Raw genomic sequence first — 25,804 nt, 5'->3', positions numbered from 1 at the left:
CACACCAGAGGCTGTGCTGCCATCCAGAGACCTGGACAGGCTGGAGAGTTGGGCAGGGAAAATTTAATGAAATATAGCAAGGGAAAGTGTAGAGTCTTGTATCTGGGTAGGAACAACCCCAGGTTCCAGTATAGGTTGGGGAATGACCCATTAGAGAGCAGTGTAGGGGAAAGGGACCTGGGGGTCCTGGTGGACAACAGGATGACCATGAGCCAGCACTGGGTCCTTGTGGCCAGGAAGGCCAATGGCATCCTGGGGTGGATTAGAAGGGGGGTGGTTAGTAGGTCGAGAGAGGTTCTCCTTCCCCTCTACTCTGCCCTGGTGAGACCACATCTGGAATATTGTGTCCAATCTGGGCCCCTCAGTTCCAGAAGGACAGGGAACTGCTGGAGAGAGTCCAGCGCAGGGCAACGAAGATGATGAAGGGAGTGGAGCATCTCCCTTATGAAGAAAGGCTGAGGGAGCTGGGTCTCTTTAGCTTGCGTGACCTCATTAATGGAGCCAGGCTCTTCTCGGTGACAACCAATGATAGGACAAGGGGTAATGGGTACAAAGTGGAACACAAAAGGTTCCACTTAAATTTGAGAAGAAACTTCTTCTCGGTGAGGGTGACAGACACTGGAACAGGCTGCCCAGGGGGGTTGTGGAGTCTCCTACTCTGCAGACATTCAAGACCTGCCTGGACACCTTCCTGTGTAACCTCTTCTGGGTGTTCCTGCTCCAGCAGGGGGATTGGACTGGATGAGCTTTCAGGGTCCCTTCCAATCCCTGACATTCTGTGCTTCTGTAATTTTTGCACGGTTTGGGTAGCAACACAGAAAACCACTTTTACAAAAATCATGTCCACATCCAACTTTCCAATAACATTTTTCTGGTCAGATATTTTAAGTATTTTGGAAACCACAACTGAAGAAGTGAAACTTGATTACAGTAAAGGCTTAGCAAAAAAACTTTTGGGAAAAGTCTTAGCAACTCAAGATCGCTATTAGGCCCAGAGCTTTGGACTTTGGCAGAAAACAACAAAAGAACCTCAGATGCAAAGACATGTCACAGTGGGTTCTACATGAGTTTCAGTATTCTGGCCAAATTTCATTTGACCCAGTGATCTAAATTCTACCAGCCACCTTAAATGTCTTCTTTTTTTATTTCTTAGCATTTCTAACAGGTACAGCACAAGACCACACTTGAAAAGAAATAGAAGGTGCAAGAGTTCCAATGCATTCCCAGATGACCATGGCACATAAAATGCTATACTTAATTCATTGTTTTAAGAGAGAAAAACAAACAATAAAAGAGATCTATTTTAACATTTACATAGTTTTTAAATACACTTGATCCTAGCAGACAGCAGTTCCATAGTGAATTACAGTCACTCTTAAATACAAAGCGTTGCAAGAACTACTTTGATTTGTACATAAATATGAAATATGTATCTACAAAAGAATCAGTACTAACTGAAAGTTCATGTCCCAGGAACATATTGTCTACACTGTCCCCTAATTACTTGTAATCACATGAAGAATCTTATGAACACAAGAACACTTTGTAAAAAGTTATTAATCAGTTATAAAATGAAACAAATTACTCCTCTTTCAAGTCATAAAAATGTGGCAGGGTTGAGACTCTATTTAATAAAATACAGTAATTTGAGTCCTCATAACCAATCAGGATAGAGAGGCTGAAAACAACAATGGAAAGAAAGAAACTTGACCACTATCCCTTTCCCTAAAGATTGTAATACTGATTTCCTAATTCAAATGTCATGTCTCCTTATATCTTGAGTACATAAAAATACTAGTTAAATCACTAAATTTGGATGTATCGGCAATCTAGAATTCAGACTGCACTCCAAATAAAATCACTTTCCATTTTTTGCACAAATTTGCTTAGAAAGGAAAAAAAAAAAAAAAAGAGATTAGAAGATTGGTGTAACCCATGGTCCCAGAGTCTTAAACTGGAAGAAAACAGTATTAAAATAACAAGCTTTGAAAATACAGTCTTGAGCATGAGCTGCACCTCACCGCAGAAACAGCGTAAGCGGCTTAACGAGACAGGAAAAATTGGTAAGACTTCAGTTTTCTCTTGATGTGAAGTTACCTGGACTGTCCAGTTGAGATGCTCCATTCCTCTCGCTGCCCAGAACTGCGTGATTTGGATTTGTCTTTGCACACAGGATCAGCATGTTTTGAGGTACGTTTGGCGGGAGGAGATATGTGGCTGTCACTCAAACTAGCATCACTACCTTCATCTTTCTGAAAAGACAGAAAGCATCAGACCATGCTTAATGGGTTCATTTGCATATGTCCTTACAGAAAAAAGGGGAATCTTAAGATTAGTGAAAGGGAAGTCTCTATCAAACTCTTAGTAAACAGCTTGTGTGAAATATTAAAAATTATTACACCAAAAACATTACTGGAAACCATGAAAGTAGTTAGTTTTAAACAAGCTTTTATATATTTTACATTTATTTCTGAACAAGCATTCTGGTTCTCTAACCCACTGTATTTTTTATATGTCTTGCCACTCTTCCCCTACTTGCAAAAGAACTAGTAGTACATATAAAGAGAAAAAAAGACTGAGGCAAACAAAGATGCCTAGAAACACAACATGAATTTATGCTACTGACTTTATATTTATCTTTAAAATGCTTAAACAGTCACATTATGCTCTTCGTTCTTGTAAGAGCTTTGCAACACCTCGTTCTCTTCTTCGGACTGTCACACACAGCCACGAGTAACTGAGAATGGACTTTATACTTTTAGGGCACTTTTTGTGTGAAGTGTTCATTAACAGCGTTATACACACTAACAACATCAGTCCTAAGGCCTTTAAGAAGCACCTAAACGCTACTGGAGAGTGTCTTTTTCTCTTGTCCTTATGTAGATAGAAACTCCAAGGCAGTCGCAAGGGATTCCTTCAGAGCTGTACATAAGAAGTGGAGGCAGCAAACTTGGGAGGATCTGCTCCTGTCAGGTGAACCACAAAAACTAAAAAAATTCAAGATTATATAAACCACAAATTTTAGCTCATGGAAACAGACTTGATTAAAAACCTAAACATTCTCTCTGGCAACAACAAAGTAACGAATTTCTGAATATTTAGGAATTGCCTGAGAAGAAAAGATAATTTTACTTATATGCAAGGAGATGGCCACGGAAGTCCTGTTTATTCATCAGGCTTATTAACTGCAATCAGATTTGCACTCCAGACAATTCAACATCATGATGTCTCATGTACTTGAAAAAACAGCACAGTATTTAGAAAGCGGCAAATCCTGAAGAAACCCCAATGTCCAGGTGCAGTTGAACAGGACAGCTCAGCACCTCGAGCCCTCGAGTTCCCTCAACCAAACCAGCTCACTATGGCCTCACTAGTTCCCTTCTGTCAGATTAGCTTTTCTGCCTCATTAGTGAGCTGTCCCTGCTTCAGCAGGGACACAGTTAATTTTCACATGAGGCTGGGAGGGGACACAGCCAGGACAGCTGACCCAAACAAGGCACAGGGATATGCACAGAACCAAAGAATCGTTTTGGTTGGATGAGACCATCAAGATCATCGAGTCCAACCATAACCTAACAATGGCACTAAACCATGTCCCTAAGAACCTCGTCTGAAGGCCTTTCAAACCCCTCCAGGGATGGTGGCTCCACCACTTCCCTGGGCACCCTGTTCCAACGCTTGACAACCCTTTCCATGAAGAAATGTTTCCTAATAACCAACCCAAAACTCCCCGGCGCAACTTGAGGCCATTTCCTCTCATCCTATCGCTTCTTACTTGGGAGAAGAGACCAACACCCTCCATGCTACAACCATTCCATACCATACGACATCATGCTCAGTATATAAGCTGGGGGAGCTGGTGAGGGGACAGGATCACTGCTCGGGAGTGAGCTGAGCGTTGGTTTCCTGGGTGGTGAGCAACTACATTGTGCATCCCTTGCTTTGTATATTCTATTATTGTCATTATTGTTGTTGTTGATCTCTTCCTTTGCTGTCCTGTTAAACTGTTTTTATTCCAGCTCAGGAGTTTTACCTATTTTTTTCCCTCTACTCTGACCTGGTGAGGCCGCATCTGGAGTACTGGGTCCAGTTCTGCGCTCCCCAGTTTAAGAACGACAAGGAATTATTGGAGCGAGCCCAGTGAGGGCTACGAAGACGATTAGCGGCCTAAAGCATCTTTCTTATGAGGAGAGACTGAGAGAGCTGGGTTTGTTCAGCCTGGAGAAGAGAAGCTGAGAGAGGATCTCATCAATGTTTATAAATATCTCAAGGGTGGGTGTCAAGAGGATGGACCAGACACTTCAGTGGTGCCCAAAGACAGGATAAACCTCTTTAACAGGTGAGTTGGAATAGATGATCTCCAGAGGTCCCTTCCAACCCAAACCATTCTATGATTCTGTGAATTTTTTTCCTCGATTCACCTCCCCATCCCACCAGGACAAGGCGAGTATGCAAGCGGCTGCATGGTACTTAGTTACCAGCTGGGGCTAAACCACAGCATCAACTCAATGATCTCAATGAGGGATCAGACAAGTACAAAAGATAATGCAAGAAAAAAACATGAGGTGAGGATGGGACCACTGGCTGTAGGAATAGAAAGCTTGAGTGAAATCGGCTGACTACATCATGCCTTAACATTTATATATATTATGTATAAATATATTAAAAATTATATACAAATACATATTTGTTTATACATATTAATATTAAATTCTTATAATACTACTTGTCAAATAAATATGGTATTCATTATGATATTGCTTATTTACTGAATATGTTACATGTGATTTTCATCTATACTATAAATACTTGCAAATACTTTTGATAATACTAAAAATACTACACGCCAGTATTAAATGCTAACCAGTCTATGTTCACGTCTCATTTTAAAAGTACTTTCAACTTTAATAATTGTTAACCTCTCAAGGTAAATCCAGAGAAAGGAAGAGGTCTATATTAAGATTCAGCCTTAGGAGTCATTTAACCTTATTAATTCCTCGTTATTTCACTTCTTCAGGAAATACATCAACGTAACTCAAAAAATACCTACACAAGAAGATCGTAATTAAAACTTTAAATTGGATGAAGCAGAAACTGGGATCTAAAACTAAGACCTGGTCAAAGTAATAGTAGAGGCAGCTACCACCATTCCTACATGTAAAACACCCGCACCTTGCACAGCACCATAAAATGCATGTGCAGCCACCCAGCTGTTTTCCATAACACTCTGGAACTACAAAATACCAACTTTTCACAAAATTTTAACAGCCTGCATATTCACTTTTGAATACCATAAGCATTTCTGTACTTTCTCCTTTAGTCAGCCACAAGTTTATTTGTGGACTTACAGAAACACATCATTGCTAAGTCAATTTTAGTAACTACTTTCTGAAATTACAACAGCCACCCTGTGCAGGATAGAAGCAGAGTTTCAAGGTAAGCCACAGAACCAGTTTTAAACCGGCTTGGCGAGACAGAGAAAATCATGCTAAGAAAGAGCAACAAGCATGTAACGAAAGTTTTATGAGGGCTAACATTAAAGCTGTTTTGCAAGCAGTGAAATTAATAATGCACAGGTTCCTACAACCCCATCTCTATGTCTTTCTGTGCAAAAAATCCTAATTCCTCCCAAGCGTCCTATGCCCACCTTTCTCTGCATTTTCACCAGTTTCCTTCCTATGGTCCTAAGTCTGAAAATCAGCTTGTATTCCTCATTTGCCCTGACTATTGGTCAAAAGCAACACGGCCACGTAGTTGTTTCTGAGCTATGAGCACACCACGTGGTCAGCTGGCAGGTAAACCAAAATAATGACGATTAATCTGGAGACACAATCTGCTACTTCAGGTCTCTCTCTGCTACTGAGTTACTAATATTCACAAAAGTTATAAAAGCTTAATGAGATCTCTAATACTGTCAAAAGATCAGATACTGGCCAATAGCTTCAAAAACTGGAAGGGCAGGTTAACATTTAACGTGAGCACATCAGTGCAGTTGCCCAAGGAACCAGACTAGCAATGCAGTGGTTTACTTAGCAGAGACAATAATTTCTGGTTATTCTTCGCTTAGGACATTTTTTTCAGTTAAGCCTCATCTGTTTGCACATTAACTTTACACAGTAACTTAGGAAGTACAAAGCAAGTCTAAATTTTAACACACTCAAGTCCAAATACTACCTTAAGTTACTACACCTACTGTAGAAGATACACTAACATACCAAATGTTTTACCGTGAAGTAGTGGCAAAGCTACTACAATAAGAAATCATTGAAATATTAAACATATTAACAAGAATCCAAGCTCCATTTTCAGTTAACAAACTTGAAAATTCAAGCTCTAGGGAATCAAATCACACCTAGACCGCCACCCAGAACTTTCACCTACCTACAGTAAAATATGGAGATGCAGCTTTCATTACACTCAAGAGATTAGTCAAACTGGGATATGCTAGAACAAGAAAATAAATTAATTTCCATTTAAGAAGCCTTTACAGAGAACAGTCTACCCACTGCTTCCTCCCATTTATAGCAAAAGAGGTCTAACAATTCCACTGCACTCAACTTGCTCCCTCAAGTAACTGGGTCTCAAACCATTTAAACCTTCTAATGACTAAAAATAGTACTTCAGTTTCAACCCAGAAACTTACAACTTAACAGTACATACCATAAAAATGTTCTGGGACTAGAAAAAGAAATGTATGATACCAGCATTAAACTTAAAAATTGAGAAATTAATAATGCAATTGCAGAAGTAGGAACCAATGCACTGAACTCAAAGCTCCTAAGGAAACACTGGCACTGAAGCAAACCCACTCACATGCTGAGAGAACGCACAGAATACAAATTAATAAAACCTTAAATCACATCGGAAATTGCCTGAAAGTATATCAAATCAAAAAAGAAAAAAGCAAGCACAGAAGAATAAAAAAAAAAAAGAGTTTACACAGTGTCAGGAAGTACAAAGAGGTCAACAAAATTCAGCACAACTCTATTGATCTAACAGAAATGAAAGACCCACCAAACTCCTGCTGTGATCCAGAACAACCAATCCAGCACAGATTCTTCTGGAAAGCACTTTCAATAAGAACGAGTAAGGAAATAAGTTAACAGGATACTTACTATCTGTGGTCTAGACTGGCAAAACTTAGTCTTCACTATCTTTGGATTCAAGATTAAAACAGAATGGGACAGCTGAATGAGTACTGCAAATCAGCTGTTGAGCTAAGATTCAACAGCGAGGGTCTTGCAGAGGCAATGGGGCAAACTCAGGCAACATATCTTCACTGAAACCTGCCGAATGATGGTAGCGATAAATCTAGAAACCCAATCTAAAATTAATAAGTAAATAAAGCAATAAAATAAATACAGCTGCATACTTATCTCTCTGTTTTCTCTGCTATGTATGAAAAGGAGAAAGATGGAAAAAACATTTATTATTATACATTCAAGAACAAGCTACAAAAAATACTGATATACAATATTACCTGTAGTCTCTCCGCTACCCATCCGTAAATTTCAAAATAATAATTTGATACTAACAAAGCTGTATTTATAACATTTAGAAACAAGTCCTTACGTTTTGGAAGAAAGCAAACTAGAATTCAATGAATAAAACTGCCTTCTTTCCTCTCAATCTATCCTCTTAGCAAAGAAGTGCCTACAACAATCCAGTCTCTCAGCATGACTGAAGGACACACAGACCAAAGGAGTCCTCACCGATAAGGCTTTGTCTTCAGGCACATCACAGGGACCAGCCAGCTAAAGCATGATATCAGAGAATCACTGAATACCAGGTTGGAAGGGACCACAGAAATCATCTGGTCCAACCTTTACTTGGCAAAAGCACAGTCTAGACAGACAGCCCAGCACCCCGTCCAGCTGAATCTTAAAAGTGTCCAACATTGGGAAATCCACCACTTCCCTGGGGAGGCTGGAGATGGTCTGGAGGAGCCACAGAAATGATCCGAGGCTGGAACAGCTCTGCTGGGAGGACAGGCTGAGAGAGCTGGGATTGTTCAGCCTGGAGAAGAGAAGGCTCCAGGGAGACCTTATTGCAGCCTTTCCATAATTGAAAGGGGCCTGTATGCAAGCAAAATGGGGACAGACTTTCTAGCAGGGCCTTTTGTGACAGGACAAGGTGTGATGGTTTTAAACGAAAGGATAGTTCTACACTAAAAGAGGGAAGATTCAGGCCAAACATGAGGAAGACATTTGTTGCACTGGGGGCGGTGAAACACTGTCCCAGGTTGCCCAGAGAGGGGGTTGATGCCGCATCCCTGGAGATATCCCAGGCCAGGCTGGACAGGGCTCTGAGCAACCTGATCTGGCAGGGGTTGGATTAGATGAGCTTTAAAGGGCCTTTCTAACCCAAACTATTCTATGATTCTATGAAGCCAGGGAACAGTCCCGTTTGGAGATCACTCCCCAGGTGAGCCAGGGGAGAGTCAAACCAGCCAACAAATGAGCTTAGAACAACCAACAAAGGAGACTACTTCCAGCATACTGAAGGGAGGGGGTAGGGGGCTTTGTTTCTTCTGTTTTTTGGGGGTTTTTTTAAGCAAATTGAATCTCCTGGTCAAGAGAGATGGGCAGGGAAAAACTTAATGAAATATAACAAGGGCATGTGAAGAGTCTTGCATCTAGGCAGGAACAACCCCAGATTCCAGCATAAGTTGGGGAACGACCTATTAGAAAGCACTGTGGGGTAAAGGGACCTGGGGGTCCTGGTGGACAGCAGGAGGACCATGAGCCAGCACTGTGCCCTTGTGGCCAGGAAGGCCAATGGTACCTGGGGTGTATTAGAAGGGGGGTGGTCAGTAGGTCAGAGAGGTTCTCCTTCCCCTCTACTCCGCCCTGGTGAGACCACATCTGGAATATTGTGTCCAGTTCTGGGCCCCTCAGTTCCAGAAGGACAGGGAACTGCTGGAGAGAGTCCAGTGCAGAGCAATGAAGATGATGAACAGAGTGGAGCATCTCCCTTATGAGGAAAGGCTGAGGGAGCTGGGTCTCTTGAGCTTAGAGGAGACTGAGGAGTGACCTCATTAATGTTTATAAATATGTAAAGGGTGAGTGTCAGGAGGATGGAGCCAGGCTCTTCTCAGTGACAAGCAATGACAGGACAAGGGGCAATGGGTACAAAGTGGAACACAAGAGGTTCCACTTAAATATGAGGAGAAACTTCTTCTCAGTGAGGGTGACAGACACTGGAACAGGCTGCCCAGGGGGGTTGTGGAGTCTCCTACTCTGGAGGCATTCAAACCCACCTGGACACATTCCTATGTAACCTCACCTAGTTATTCCTGCTGCAGCAGGGGGATTGGACTAGATCATCTTTTGAGGTCCCTTCCAATCCCTGACACTCTGTGATTCTGTGAAGAGAATGTCTGCAGAACTCACTGCATTGCTGGGCTGAACAGCCCAAGGCAACCACAACCCAGCATTCCTGGTAACACAGCCTGAGTACAAAACATCTTCTATCACTGTCATCTCCACGTTCATCGAGTGTTTGAGTAAGGGGTGACAGAACATCCAAACCACAACCACACCTTGCAGTTTCTGAAAAAGACTCCATCTGCTTTGCCACAAGTTCAGCTGTATTAAAACACAGGCATGCAGACATGAATATTTGAGTTTTCCACCATGGTCAGACTTGCTCTCCTTGCTGTACATTTTATGGGTCACACCTTGCTTGTGACTAACTCTACCACACCCTGAAAGTCAGCGCAATTGCTCATACGACTTCACAAATCAGACATGAGAGTTTTCAACCCAGTGTCTTAAACCTTTCAGCGTCTATGTTTTTCACTTTTCTATGACCTCTTCGCATGTCTAAAACATTAAATTAAGACACGCTGACATTCAATCTTCAACTGATCAATCATGCTGCTCCACATTTTGCTAAAAGCACAAACTATTTTAATTAGTTTTTCTTCTTGACCCACTGAACAAGCACCTTGGAGTTTACTTTTGTCTTACTAACAACAAAATAAACACTTTCAATAAATCTGTTTCAGCTACAGGTTTTCAAAAACCTCTACTCATAAACTTTGGTCAATTCTTAGCTTCTAATATTTAAAAGCAACTTTTTCCTCTCCATTTGACACTCCAAAAGACAACAATGACTTCAGATATCTCTCAATCTTATTTTTACTAACTTTGGAGAAACTAAATCCAGGTCCTCCAGTTACTTCTACTGTAATTTTAAAAGTATCTTGTGAACAACAACGTCTTCTCAGATGTCCCAGAATATTCATAATCTGGATTAATATTTAGAAGTATGCGTGAAAAAAACATCTGCAGTTCACACAAAGTTCTTGTGGAAACAGGCTGTCCATTAAAAGAAATAAAATACATACCCAGGGATATTTAATGCATTTAATAAACACTTTTATCCCGCTGGGATAAAAAGATAAAAGTTTTCTCTCCAAAATAAAACTTTTATTCAGGAAAAAATGTGATGAGGTCCCCAGTGAACCAACTGGCTAAGCTGATTACTCACCTTTGCCCTCAGATAACTATTCAGTTAACAAATAACTTGTTTTTTCTGCATTCAAACTATAACATCATCTCAAAAACACCAATAAAACACACCAGAAGCACTCTCTCTATCCAGTGATTCTGGATAAACCACTTGCTGTCTTATGTATCAGTTTCTGCAAAGGTAAAAACTATGGATTTAAACATTAACTTCTACAAATTTATTGCGTTAAAGATCTATTGATGAGACTTAAGTAAGAGTTAGGTATCCTTCCTAATGCATTTCTGGACTAGGCATACTAAACAATTAAAAAAAACCAAAAGAGTTCATATTCTCTTTGAGATTTTTTTCCCCTTATTTGGTTCCAAGTTCTAGTCACTGGATCAAACAATTTTTCTACCATGACTGCAATGTCATTTGAACGAAATGTAGCAAATCCCCTTTCAATTATTTTAAGTTCACCACTTTCACAGAATCACAGAGTGGTTGGGGTTGGAAGGGACCTCTGGAGATCACCCAGTCCAACCCACCTGCTAAAGCAGGTTCACCAGAGCAGATCACACAGGAATGTGTCCAGGTGGGTTTGAATGTCTCCAGAGAAGGAGACTCCACAACCTCTCTGGGCAGCCTGTTCCAGGGCTCTGGCACCTCAAAGGAAAGAAGTTTCTCCTCATGTTCAGATGGAACCTCCTGTGCTTCAGTCTGTGCCCGTTGCCCCTGATCCTGTCATTGGGCATCACTGAAAGGAGTCTGGTCCATCCTCTTGACACCCACCCTTGAGATATTTATAAACATTGATGAGATCCCCTCTCAGCTTCTCTTCTCCAGGCTGAACAGACCCAGTTCTCTCAGTCTCTAATCATAAGAAAGATGCTCCTGACCCTGAATCATCTTTGTAGCCCTTGCTGGACTCCCTCCAATAATTTTTTTGTCCTTCTTCAACTGAAGAGCCCAGAAACGGAGAGAGAACTCCAGATGCAGCCTCACCAGGGCAGAGTAGAAGGGGAGGAACAACCTCCATCAAGCTGCTGGTCACACTTTTCCTAATGTGCCTTAGTCTGTGCCCATTGCCCCTCATGAAGCTTTATAGCATCTTCACCCAAAAAAACCCAAACAACTAAAACTGTCCTTACGTTCCATGCAAATGTTTCAGTAGCCGAAATACTCCCATCAGCACGTTCAACTTGAGGAACCACACCTTGCCTTACGCATCTGCACGCTGTCCCGATTTCAGGATGACACATTGCTCTGCCCACTCTTCCCACCACCAACACAACCTACTCTCCCCTCCCCACCTCACTCCACTATTTTCCTGGCAAATGCCCTCAGCTCTTCTTCCACGACCTGCCTGGTGGGAAGAGGCAAGACCTGACACACTTGTCCATGGCAAGAAGGCAACATGACTCAACTCCAGGTCACGGCGTCATCCAGCAGACTGAATTCATGTCGGCACACGATGCGCTGCTGCACACTAAACGCCTGCCTTTGTGTCCTAGAAACCCTGTGTAAGCACACTGTGCCTTCACATGGCAAGAAGCCGCAAAAAAACGTATTTGGATTAAAGCACATTAACTACCTCACTAAGAACTTCAAACTTCATTAAGGACCTCATGTGTTTATCTTACTGATATCTTAAAAAGAGACAAAACTGGCTTAAAAGAACCCATCTCCTGGTCACAGTTCTCTAATTTCCACTTGTTTGCACACAGTCATTTACCAAACGTTGGCTCTCCACAGGTGTTGAGGAAAAATAACAAGATTCATGCTTAAGTGCTTGATGATCGTGGAATAAACAGTTATTAATGCAGTATTTCATTGGTGATAATGATAGTAAAGAATGCCTCAATTGCAGGGTGATCTAAAGTCTTTTAACATTCAGTTTGTGTGGGGCTTTTTCCAGTAAACAATGCTTACATCAAAAGCAGTCATTAAGAATACAGAGAATACCATCATCTATAGTTTTTCAGAAGAATAAAGTCTTCCTAACTCATTCAGGTGAAAAAACATATTTTTTGCATGAGAAGATCTGCTTTCATTCTTTCAACAGATTTCCACTTTATTTTCTAGAACTCTTCTATTCTAGAATTCAGGTTATTTAATAAATGTCAAAGCTTTTGAGAAAAGTTTAATTTTTTTAAATTTAAATTTTTAATTTAAAAAAAAAAAAATACAAACCGCTACCTACAACACTGTTTATTGTGTATTTTCACACTCGCAAGCGTTCCCCTCATTTCTAACAGAAAAAGGCACCTGTTCAGATCCAGGTTGAGAGTCTTTCAACGGCTTTTGATCTGACATCCAAAACACTCTTGCAATCTATGGGCTACATGTAAGTTGGTTTCAGCTGGACCAGTAAACCTGATCCTGATCCAGCTGATCAAATGTCCAGGCAAGCGTTAGTACTGGCAAGTCTCTTCTTTTTCACGGCTGCACAGATAACAGCTGGCAGCACATCTGGAATCGCACACCTTCAGAAGAGCAACTCGACCAAGAGGACGTCTCTGTTCACTACACAGGGGTCCACACCTCACTCAGATGTTTTTCTACAAGATCCACACATGGGAAGGCTTTAAAACCACTGATCTTGCTAATTTAACACTGAAGTAATACTAAAAGCAAGACATTTTTAGTCAGAATCATATTAACTATTTCCATGAGCTTTAGATTTTGTTAACTAAGACTTTTAAAGCAAAATTTGTATTTATGTGAGCATTTGAGAATTATTACAATTCAGACACGGAAAAAAAAAAATCAAAACATTCAAACAAGAACCTTTTTCCCCTACCCTAAATCCTCAAAAATCCATCTTGATCCCGCTGAACAACCCCCATCCCAAAGAAAGTCCAGAGGACGCAGCCCCTTTTTAGTGCTACTATAAACCTAAATAAAGAAGCAGAATGATCTGAATGAGGACAGCAAGCAGGAGAGCAGAGAGAACCCTTGGACCAAAGGGCTCCCCAAGGTTTGGACATGACCGGGTACTTGACTCAGTGAACCAAGCAAGGAAGTGTCTGTAGCAAGAGAAGCCAACAGGAACATGGTCTTCTGTGTGGAAAAAGAAGTAGGATTAAAAATACTTCTGGATCTCTACTACAATGCACTTGAGGGCAGTATTTCATGAGAAAAAAAAAATGTAATATGAAATCTTAAGATTAATGTATTGAAATTTAAATCATTATAAAAACAACACTCAAGGCCTGAAAGAGAAATCAGAGGAACAATAGAAGGTGGTTATTAAGTATTTGGAATGAGGGATTGCTGAAGCATGGCAACAAATTTCAATCCAAATAATCTCTTCCACGTGTACAGAAAGAACAGCTTCTTCGTTTCAGGTTATTTAAATAGTTCAGTTCAACTCCTTATCCGTTTAAAATGAAGCAATTGACTGGAGGTTGGAGAAGAGCAAAAAGCTCACTTCCCAAATTATGAAAACGCCCAAACTGAAGCGTCTGCTCTGAGTGGACACAAACTTTTCACCAAAGCTTTACTTAGGTTATTAACATACACTATGAAAAGCATAAAGATAAAACCACAAACATTCAGAACAGGCCACAAAAACTACAGAACTTGGATGAGCTCGTAAATTCTGTATTTGTGGCAGGAGTGCTAAAGCTACCTCCTTTATACCTAGTTCAACTGGAGCTGAAGCTATCACAGCACACACATACTCTGTGGTGCAAAATGGAAAAGGTTACAGAAGATGATACATTAATCTTGCAACTGCTTGAAAAGTGGCCTGTTTTAATAGCTACCAAGCAAGAAGAAATTAAATTTATTCAGGAAAAGAGTCCAAGAAAGTATAAATGCAAAACAACACTTCAACAACTTAAAGCAAAATGAATGGTTAAAATAAACTATGAAAATCAGGAAGGTAATAAAGACAATATTTCAAGAGTAAAGTCAGAGATGGAAAAATTGTTTAGAAAAAGCAGCAAAGCATGAAGAATACAAAAAAGATAAAATGATAGGATGAAAAAGGCTGAAAAATATTGTCAGCTCTCTCTGCAATAAGTGGGTTCATGAGTGATACTACTCACACACAAAGTCATGTATTTAGAGCTAAAATATCTAATAAATGATCAGCATCCTTTAAAATAGTCACAGCCACAAAGCAAGAGCAGTGAAAACTTCAGCTCGCTGATGCCCACTTGCTGGGTGCTTTGGTTTGAGAATGTTTTACAAAATTTTATGCAGAAATCATTTAAAGCATCATCAGATCGGAACGAAAACTTTTCCACAGTACACCAAATACTCAACAATTTAGGGCAGGATGTGCAAAACTATTCCACATCCAACTGAAACTACAGGGGGATGGAGATGATGAGAATGTAATTACCTGAGCTAATTATCTTGCATAACCCCAAGCTGTACGCCACTCTTGCAAAACCATCATGGGATCTCTTGTGGCAATGGGTTAAGCCTTCTTCTTGAAGTTTTAACTGAGAGATGGTAGTTGGGAAAAGCAAATTTTATTAATTTTACTTGGGACAAGCCAAATATCCGGAGGAAGCAACACAGCACATGAAATATCAACGAGCTGACACTCCTGAGTATTCTTTGGAGGTCTCACTCATTCCTTCCACAGGCTGGAGGGCTGGGCAGAGAAGAACCTTATGAAATTCAACAAGGGCAAGTGCAAGGTCCTGCACTGGGGAGGAACAACCCCAGGCACCAGTACAGGTCAGGGATGGACCTGCTGGAAAGCAGCTCTGCAGAGAAGGACCTGGGAGTTCTGGTCGACAACAGGTTGGCCATGAGTCAACAATGTGCCCTTGTGGCCACGAAAGCCAATGGCACGGAAAAGTGTGACCAGCAGGTCGAGGGAGGTTGTTCCTCCCCCTCTATTCTGACCTGGTGAGGCCACATCTGCAGTTCTGTGTCCAGTTCTGGGCTCCCCAGTTTAAGAATGACAAGGAATTACTGGAGGGAGTCCAGCAAGGGCTATAAAGATGATGAGGGGTCTGGAGCATATTTTTTATGAGGAGAGACTGAGAGAGCTGGGTCTGTTCAGCCTGGAGAAGAGAAGCTGAGAGGGGATCTCATCAATGTTTATAAATATCTCAAGGTGGGTGTCAAGAGGATGGACCAGACTCCTTTCAGCGGTGCCCAAGGACGGGATAAGGGGCAATGGGCACAGACTGAAGCACAGGAGGTTCCATCTGATTATCATGAGAAAATTCTTTCCTTTGAGGTGCCAGAGCCCTGGAACAGGCTGCCCAGAGAGGTTGTGGAGTCTCCTTCTCTGGAGACATTCAAACCCACCTGGACACATTCCTGTGTGATCTGCTCTGGTGAACCTGCTTTAGCAGGTGGGTTGGACTGGATGATCTCCAGAGGTCCCTTCCAACCCCAACCATGCTCTGATTCTATGTGATTCTGTGATTAGTCCATAGATTGTTTCCTCGTCAGGCCCCGGACCAGCGGGACAGCAGAGACAACCAGCGCCGGGCAGGATGCGCAACTGCCACCCAAAGAAACCGTGTACCCACTAGAGGTGTCCCCACTTCTGATAGCAGCCCAGACTCATTTGGCCAGATACACAAGGAGAATGCAAACTCGGGACACCCCCTTTGGAAACACGGAAGGATTACAAATGCTGACTGTACCGTATTTTGACAGAAACTTGGACATCAATTGCTTCCAACAATTGCTCAATTTCCCACTGTTCACAGATGGATTAATACCGTGCCACCAAGGAACAGACTGCATGATCCGGTTTAGATCACTGATTTTCTCCTGCTAAGTCCCAAAAGAGCAGCAGACCACTAAAGCAGAAAGAATCCGACATTTTATTAGGCACTGAAAAGATGAGCTTTCTTGGGGATCTGCCTTTAACTGAAATTGTTCAGAATATGTTCACAAGGCTCTGTATTTCAGGATGTATTTCAAAGGACTGTAAAAGCCTTAGCCTCCGCACCTTTATTGATGTTACTGTAAACCTGAACGGTAAGACAATGCGGTTCTTTAAAAACACAGCTATTTTTTTTCCCTGAAGAGCTTTACACGTGGGTGGCCATCAAACGTCATTTTTCTAGCGTAAGAAAACTCTAACTTTTTCTATAGTTTCATTCTAAACCACAGAACATTCAGAAAACTGTAAGACACTTTGCAAATAAGACAAAGAAAACAGGCTAATATGAATCAGGCTCTTCCATAAAGGAAAATTTAATGTTTAGAAAGCTGTAAGAGGTACGTTTAAAACTAGAATTTTGAGAGAAATAATAATAATTAAAGTTTATTTTCTACCTTTTCCATAGCTGACCATTAAACGCTTTTTAAGGAGCAAAACACAGCAATGAGCTTACACTACAAAAGCTGCGTTATCACCCAGAAATCAGAAAAATATTTACTGCTAAAGGCTGACAAATTACAGCAAGAGGCACTGAAATATTTTGGTATTATGAAGCACAAAAATGCTGCTCAGCTTCATACCTTCCCACACTGCAGCACCCAGTGTCAACCCCCTACTCCGCGTTTGCTCCTATTAGCAACTAAGTACAATGGAGAGCTCTGGGTTGCCAGCGAGTAAGTCGGACGACGCCAACAGTCCTACTTTTAGCCAGGATCGCGTGTTACAGGGCCCTCAAGTAGCTCTTAAGGCACTGCTAATGCTTTCTTGGCTAATTAAATTAAGCTAATCTTGATATACATTTCTAAAATGTCTAACTAATACGCTGAAGCGATTTAAGAGTGTTTATTTCACAAGAAGTTCATTAGTTTTCTTGATCGATGTTTTTGATTTGAGGTGACTGAGAAAAGCCATTTCAATTGCCAAATGTTACCAACAATCACAACTTGGTATCTGAAAACATCAGACAATAAGTCTAGAGCACAAATTTAACCAGTTGTGGTCACAGTATCATCAATTCTTTCATAGTGTGAATGAAGCCAATTGGATTTATAAACCTTGTGTTACAATTCTACCTTTCTGAAAACTTTGGAAGATTTTGATGCACTTCTCTTGTCAGAATGATTCAGTATAAAGCCATAACACTCCCCGAATTTTAAAGGTAGAAAGGAAAAAAAAAACACATAGAATTTATATATAGATAGAAATATAAATTTATGTAAGGACAGCTCCATTTTCTATTAAATAGTGTATAAATCAGTCCTGGAAGCAGGAAGAAAACATAGCCCGGTTTTTCCTCCCCGTCCCCTCTCTATGCACTCTGCTATGACATCATTTCAGAGAATAAACTTCTTGCCTCCTTGATCCATTTAGTGAGGGATTTTGTTCATTTTAATCTGGCTTCTGGTCAGTGGGCGCACACGTATTGATCCCAGTCACTGAATGCACGCTTGCCAGTCAATAATTCAAAACAGTTTACTTTTCACAAACTGACGTCATTGCTTTCTCCAAGATGAGCGAGAGCTACAGAGGGAATACAGGGAATACGATAAAGGCATTTATACTATTATGGCCTATTTCCACAGGACGTGTGTTGCTTCCAGATTGCAATCAAGCAAAAATGGACATTATTAATATATAACTCAACGTAATATTGAACTGGAAGACCAGAAACTTAACCCAAATTCTTGGGAGAGGAGGGATTCAAGCCTATCCTTGGACATGTATGCAAAAAACAAAACAAACCCTAGGTGTACCAGAAAAAGCCAGGAGGAAAAAAGAAAAGGTGGACAAATAGATGTAAAAGAGGTGGAAGGCAGCTCCTAAGCACGCATCTGGTCTAATCAGCATCTTGCAGGATGCCATTAGATAACTAACTCAGTTTTTGTTGCTAATAAAGTATAAACAGATGATCTTTTCAAATTACATTCTGAAAGGTAATTACAGGCATCGCCACAGAAGAGCATTTCTCTGGGAGTCCAAGTCAGAACCGCCACATGAGAAAATCAAGTCCCACAGTGCAAATAAGAAGCGTCCCAGCTCTGCCAGAGCTCCAAACTGCCGCTGCCCATTAACCCCATTAACTGCTGGCGGAAAGGCAGTTTCCTGATGGGACACACCAAAGGTTTAAAAAGAATACAACTGCATGAGAACGATCCCAGTACAGAACGCAGCTCCACTATCTGTCTCCCGACAGTCGCGTCCAAAAGCAAAGGCTTTGTCTTCCTACTGCTGCACTTATTCATGTTCTAATCACCGAAATCCTTCTCTGGCGCTACTTCAAGAAGCTTCAGGAGCTCAGAAAGATGGTGTATGGCTGACAAATTCTTACAACTGAACAATAAAAACAGTTGCACAAAGATAGCTTTAAAATATGATGGGAGATACATATATTCCAATATTCACTGGAGGGGGGGAAAGCGGGGATAACTTCTGCTCATCTTTCACAATCACATCTTTAAAAATATATATATCTACCTCAAACATATGATATTTGTTGTGAAGGGAGACAAGTCCATTCCCTCACACCAAAATATACACTTAACTTCAGGAAAAAATGCTTTTTTGAAGCATGGGCAATATCCTGGAACGTGTTTACAGGTTTCATGACAATATTTTGCACAATCTCCTTTCCTTGCATCATGTTAATAACAGAAAGATACTAATGATTTGCAGTATAAAAATACAATTAATAGATTAACAATATTTGGAATGAAGCTCAACCTCTATTTTTTTTAGCAGTAGTAAACTCCCTGCAAAGCAAGCCAGTAAGGGTTACACCAAACTTTGCCTCACAAACCACAAGACCCATGATATGAATAAATAGAAACTGCACACCAGAACAAGTAGAACAGCTTTTTACAGCCATGTTGTTGCATCCCCATGAGTCTAACGAAATTAAACAAGGAAGAAATAGGGGACAACAAGGAAAAGTAAGGTGGGGGGAAGGGAAGAACTGCGAAGCATGAAAGAACTGAGAGAGAAGCACAGAGGGAATAGAATATCTAGTCACTACTATCTTTTTTGTTAGTATTTTTAATCTAAAAGTATAGAGCAGAAGATCTTCTGACAATTCCAGGTGTCATCTTGATCTGCCTCTTGCTGTTACTGCTGGTTTTCTACTTATCTGATGAAGTTCCTCATTAGTAGAGCCTTGGATACAGTCAGTTGGTGCATGACTGGCAAACACTTTGACCCTCAATTTTCACTTCCATATTTACACTGTGTTTAAAACATATACGCAGAGCAGGCGAGTATAGCCACTAGTTCTAGTCTTTAAAGTAATAAAGTTTTATCAGGAAGAAGAACAAAAAAACCTGCCTATAATTTAAGAAATGCAGCTGCGGTCAACAAATCTGTTCAAAGACAACAAGTAAAACAACCAGGCTCCGGAATTCCTTCTCACAGTTACAATTTACCGAATGTTAGTTTTCCAAATCAGGCTGCAGGACTCACTCGCCGTGAGAGCGCACAACCGAAGCTATTACAAGAAGTTACGCTGGGAAAGCGTTCAGCTTAAACCCGACGGCAAAATTCCATCCTCCCCCCTTGCGGGGTTTAGTTGGGGGGGTGGGAGGCATTAAAAAGGGAGCGCTTTTCAGCGCGAAGCCGCCGCGAACACCCGCTTCAGCCGATCTGGGGTCATTTGGGGAAAGAGGGAAAAAAAAAAAGAAAGAAAAAAAGAAAACTCCCCAGCAGCAGGGAAGGCGGATTGCGAAGTTGCTGCAGGCGCAGCTCCCAACTTTTGTCTGGCAGGCGCGCAGTGCCGGGCGCGGCCGCAGGGGGAGCCCCGCGCCCCCCGGACCCCCGCCCGCCGGCCCTGCCGGCCCGGCCCGGCGCGCACACCGGCGGCAGCACCGCAGCAACTTCGCCTGCCGTGTCCCCGGCCGCCCCCGGCCCCTGGCAGCGGGCCGCGCCTGTCGCGCAGCCAGCGGAGAGCGCCCGCCCCCCGCCGAGCGGGGGAACCCGGCTGGGACCCGGCGGGTGACGCTCCCCCCGCCTCGCCGGTCCCTCCTCACCCCGGGGTCCCCGCCGGCTCCGCCGTCGCTCCTCCTTCCCGCAAGCCGACAGCCGTCTCGGCAACCACCCCCTGCCCCGCGGCTCCTGTCCCCGCGTCCCCCCCGCGCCCGGCGGCAGCGGCGCTGTCCCCAGCGACTCCCCGGCCAAGGCCCCTGGTCGCCGCTGCACCCCCCGCCCCCCGCCCCGCTCCCTCCCCGTCCCCCGCGAACCGCCCGCTCCTCACCCGCGCTGCCGCCGTCTCCTCCAGCCCGGCCGCATCTGCCTTGGTGCCCCTCTTGGAAGAGCGGGTGCGGGACGAGATGAAATGGCTGCCGGCTCCGGCCGCAGCGGCCGCCGCTTTGCCCAGGGGGCGCAAGGAGCTCTTCCTGGTGTTCACCATGGCCCCGGGGAGGGGGGACACGGGGGCCGGGGCCGCCGCCGCTGCTGCCGCCGCCGCTGCCGCCGCCGGCGCGGAGGGAGGAGGGAGGGCGGACAGGCGGGGGCTCGGGTAGGGAGGGGAAGGGGAGGGAGAGGGGGAAGGGGGGAGGGGGAGGAAGGAGAAAAAGTCCTCTGGGGAAGCCGGTCCGCCGGGCAGAGCCACAGACGGAGCCGCGCCGGCTCCTCCCGTCGCTGCCGCCGCCTCCTCGGCTCAGTCTCGCACTAACTGGCCGCCATTACTGTCCCTTCTCCCTTTCTCTCCTCTGCCGGCGGCGACGCCCGGCAATTGCCGCCAGGGGGCGCTGCGGCGGCGCCACCGCAGCCGCCGTGCGCAGGCCGAGGCGGCCCCCGCTGCGTACGTTCTAGCACGGCGCCGGCGCCGCTCTATGGGCCTGGCGCGGTCCGCCCCGGGGGAGGTGGCGGGTCCCTCGGGAGCGGCGCGGCCGTGAGGCGCCTGGCGGGGTCCCCGCCGCGCCCCGGGGGAGAGAGCGGCCGGGGGCGCAACCGGCGGGACGGCGGCCTGCCGGCGTGACAGCAGGCAGGGCGGTTTGCGGGAAGCCGGGGCGGGGGCGCGCGGTCCTGTCAGGCTGAGGGGAGCGGCGGCCGCTGAGGCGCGGGGTCCGTGCCCTGCGCGGGGTCCGTGACCTGCGCGGGGCCGCTCAGGAGCGGCGGGGCCGGGGGAACCAGCGCCGAGGGTGCGCTGGGGCCAGGGGAGAAACGGCTCCGGGGGACGCGGAAAGCGGGCCCGTTCCCACCGCCACGGGAGCTCGGCCCCGGGCCTGCCCGGTCCGCTCCTCGGGCGCTCCGGGCGGGCACTGACAGGACGGCGCAGGCGGACAGAGCAAGGACACGATCTCCACCATTTTCCGTGGAAAGCTATTTCACAGCCTGGTGAGTCCCGCTATTAAGAAGCTCCGTTGATAGCCCGGCTGCCAGGAGCGCGCCCTTGCTTCACCTGACACACAGGTCCGCCGATAACATCTTCTGTGTTTTGCCTGGTAACCGCGACTCACATTGGATGCTCATTGCTCAGTGGCTGGAAAGCTTATTTTTCTGTCGCATCCCTCCGCTATCACAGATCAAATAACCTCATTTTAGAAGGCAGAAGAACAGTATGTGTTACAGTACATTGGATGCCTAAATGCTTTTCAGACTATCCACAAACTATAATCCAATCCCTTCTTGCTGATGTGCATTAAGAATCACTCCTCTCTCACCACACGTTGTTGCCCTTGATTGAACTTACCACAGTGCCTGCACATAAGCCCCCAAACCAAACGCTTTGTAAAAGAAATGTAGCCAACCAATACATGCATAGAGCCATAGGTGACAAAGCCTCAACCTTTTAATTTTCACACTGACTTGTTTGACAATGCTCAGCAATTTATTTCAGTACTTCCTGCTTCTTTAAAAAAAAATTATATATATATAAAATAATGTTATGAGCACGTGGCTCGGGCTGCTAGAAAAATATATATATATATATATATATAATAAAGTTATGATCACGTGGCTCGGGCTGCTAGGCTCAAGCAAGCTTTATCAATGTACTTTTATTGTTTAAAGATGGAAAGTGCAATAATGTTTAGTAAATAACAATAAATGTAAAAACTCTTCTTTTGCTTTACCTGCGTACTCCCACATCTTCAACATTCAAGTATGGTAGAGTGTGTACTAAAAATATACAACAATAACATTAGGATATAATAAAAAATGGGCTGTTTAGATTTCCAAACAAAAGTTTTCTTACTGTGAACAGTGACAAATTTTCATTTTTATGAGATACTCCGAAACACCATGTATTTGGGAATAGGAACTGTGATCTTTTTCTTATCCAACACTCTCGGGAGCTTTTAATCTGCATTAGCAACAGTACTTTATCTCCTGTTCAAGAATCTGCAGGGTCTTTCAGTTGTTCTGCTCAGTGAGATTAGTTATGTTATGTTTCATATACTTTGTTTATTCATTTCTTTGTTTGAAGGTTATGAAAAGATGTAGCCATTTCATACATTTGTAGGCCAAAGGAGTCTTTTCATTAAAAACCTATGATGGTTTTTGAAATGATATGTGGAAACAACTTGCCTTTTATCCTTCAAAAGTAGGAATAAAAGGAAACTGCAAGAGACTGCCCATGCCAAACACATTGTGGGAATGAACCAGGAGATCCGTTTGCTAAGAAGAATTAGTATCACAATCATATGATGACAAAGTACTTTCCCATTTCTTTCCTCTACTACTGATAGGCCACGTAACTTAGATATGGTGCCCAAATTCTGTTGGTCTGAAAATGAAAAATAATATGTTGATCTTCAAGTTTTTGTGTGCATCACAAAAATATCATCCCCATTTTGGGAAAACCAACAGATCGATCTGTGGCCCAAAAAAGGGCCCAGACTGCAGCAGTTACAGTGAATGTCATAACTCAGGATTGCAATGCATTGGCAGGACTGTTTGGGGAAACTTGCATAACATCTGTTTGCAACATGCATGATTCAAACCAGCACTCCTCCTCTTATGAACGCTGATGACTTTTTAAAAGTAAAATAAACTTGGTCGTTATGCAAGCAAATGGATTTTCCTGGGTGCCTATCCAGATCTGCTTGAAGCAACAGAAAACCCACATCTTAAAAGATATTTATTTTGTATTTGCTAAGTATTTTTACCATGGTTGTGACCTTTTTTCTTTTAATTTATTTTTAGTGTTCTGATCTCATTCCGGTGAGCCATCCTCAAGCGAGTCCTCTTTATGACGCCAGAGGGACTACTCTGGTACAGGGACTGATGTAGTTAAAAATCCCTGCTCACTGCTTTGAACATTTTTAGTGGTGTATTCTCGTTATGTTAGTGGAGTAGGGAACATGTAGAGACGCGCTTCATTTTGGATGTTTACTCCCTAGATTGTTTTTCACAGATGGTTTTATTTTCAGGTTTCTTGGTTGTCTTGTTCCTCCCACAAGGAAGTGTGCCTAGTTATTTTGACTCAACACCTTACGGCTTTATAGCTTCTATGTGTTCCATCACCATTTTTAGTACTGACAATATAAATGAATACATCATAAATTACAAGGCTTGCTTGTTAGTTTTGTTTGGATTTTTTGTTTGTAATACTAAAAATATGTCAACATACAATTGCTATTTTATATCACACATACTTCAAGATTTAAATGCAATTTAACAATGAAAGATGAATTGCTGTACAAATGGATTTAGAGTAATTTTACTAATCAAAGAATTTACTTGTTCCCATTTTTTATATCTCATTTAATTCGAGTGTCATATGAAGACAAAACAGAATGAAAAACTTATTTGGACCCTCTTCAGCACTCTACATGCAGGAAGAGCTTTGTGGAAAACGTAAGAACTCTGAGTAGCAAAAGACAGAAGACAATGAAGAAAGGAAGGGGAGAATGACTGCAACCACACTCCACTAAGTGTTACGTATGAATTTGCAGAGCTCATTCCCAGTAAGATTCAATTTTGGGATTTGTAGTTTGGTGTGACATACGGATGTCTGAATACTTCTGGAAATAAACGCCATTGGGAAGGACTTCATTTCAAATAAAACCCATGTATAACAAATGCCAAAGCTTCCAGCAGTGTTCAACACTCTCTTATCTCCAGTTGTTCAGAAAAGAAGATGAGGATACCTGAAACATATGAGAAAGAAGGCACAACATCTGCTGTGGCAGATACACCACTGGGAAACAGGAAAAACGTGAAAAAGTACTTGAGCAGAAGAATCCCTTTCCATTAAACAAGACTGGGGGAATGAAATCTTATTGGGACTTAGCAATGTAAAACGACAGTAAAAAATGACCCAGGATAGAAAGACTTGTTTCGCTCTGTGAGTAGTGTTTAATGGTACAATAAATATTTGGAGATGGAAGATTTTGTTGCTGCCTGTCCCTATTTTACAAAGAAATTTGGAACATGTTACAACAAAAGAAAACGTCCTTTATGCCTTATTCAGAACTTTTTAGAGAGTTTCAGCCTAGTAAGGACCAGAGGGCTTTATTCACTGAGTTACCATTTGCTTCAATCATGGACAATTTACCAGAGATTGCTGTGCAGCATCTCTGAAGAGCTATAACATTCCAAAGAATGGAAATCAAATCATCTTTTCAGGCCTCTCTTTATAAGCCCTTGTGTGCTCCTCCGTGCCACGCTATGAACGCATCCTGGTTTCAGCTGAATCTTAAAAAAGATTCAGAAGAGATCTTGCTTAGGTAAACCTGCTCAAAGTCCTTTCCCGAGGGGATGTTAGGAAGTGGAGATTGTGTGGTTTCTCCTGAGATTGTCCATTACAGAGACATGCCCATACATTTGGAAACATGTAACGAGCCGCATCCAGTAGTCAGGATTGGTACTACCTTGAACTTGAAGATGATACAGTCACTCCACACTGCAAGCGTTTTACAGTGTTATTAAAGATGGCCCATTATTTGACAACTCTCGTTATCACTTAAAACTGTATAACTATATTTTAGATATAGTTAATGTTCAGTCCTGTTATCAGCATAGTTATCTGAAGATTGTTTTCCTCACGACAGTAAATAACATCACTGCAACTTGAAGCGGGATCAGAGAGTAGATTTCTTAGATGACATTAAATGGGAGTGGTATAACTTACCTCCTAATATTTCCAAATTATCTTCCCATTATATCTAGCCATTAGCTTCCACAACATTTTTACCGTTGAGCTAAGGTTGGAGTAGATAGTTTTTCTAATACTAATAACTGTGTGAAACAGGCTGATGATACTGTAAGCAGGGTCTGCTTTTTAACATCATTCAGGCTGTAAATTGCTTCAGCCTTGGACAAAAGTGGTAAATCATCTCACTTTGGTGTTTCTGATCATTAATCATTTCAAAGTAGTACCACCAGCCTGTTACAAGGCTGGGTGATGTATAGCTTTGTAGTAAAAAACAGACTCTCTCCTAAAATGCTTGCAATAAAAATAGGTATTTATTAACACATTTGTAGAAACGCTTTAGGAGCACACGAATGTGCGATGGCTTGATTAAGGTCACATGGGAAGTCCGTCAG

The 25,804-nt window shown here is 42.8% G+C and overlaps 1 protein-coding gene and 1 long non-coding RNA gene across 5 annotated transcripts in view; one reads left to right on the top strand and one right to left on the bottom strand.

Moving 5' to 3' along the window:
- The window catches only part of ATAD2B (ATPase family AAA domain containing 2B), an 88,029-nt gene extending 67,017 nt beyond the window's left edge, over positions 1-21,012 (bottom strand). For 2 of the 3 annotated variants that reach the window (XM_065055769.1, XM_065055770.1), the window contains exons 1-2: positions 20,565-21,004; positions 2,098-2,252 (exon numbers count right to left, since the gene is read on the bottom strand). In XM_065055769.1, the coding sequence (XP_064911841.1) occupies positions 2,098-2,252; positions 20,565-20,720 (311 nt within the window). In that variant the 5' untranslated portion in view covers positions 20,721-21,004. Of the gene's footprint in view, positions 1-2,097; positions 2,253-20,564 lie in introns of all 3 variants that reach the window. The other variant, XM_065055768.1, reaches the window with a different exon arrangement.
- A 467-nt stretch (positions 21,013-21,479) lies between these two features.
- On the top strand, positions 21,480-24,644 carry LOC102084675 (uncharacterized). Of its 2 annotated transcripts, none has more exons than XR_002423126.2 (2): positions 21,480-21,649; positions 23,459-24,644. It is a non-coding gene; the product is annotated as an uncharacterized LOC102084675 (long non-coding RNA). The 2 variants fall into 2 exon arrangements; XR_010471091.1 differs by having other exon boundaries at positions 21,586-21,724.
- Positions 24,645-25,804: the final 1,160 nt, after the last annotated feature.

This window comes from Columba livia, chromosome 3, assembly GCF_036013475.1.
Source record: "Columba livia isolate bColLiv1 breed racing homer chromosome 3, bColLiv1.pat.W.v2, whole genome shotgun sequence".
Classification (NCBI taxonomy): domain Eukaryota; kingdom Metazoa; phylum Chordata; class Aves; order Columbiformes; family Columbidae; genus Columba; species Columba livia.
Note: the sequence above shows the minus strand (reverse complement) of the source record. Positions and strands in the feature narration are given on the sequence as shown.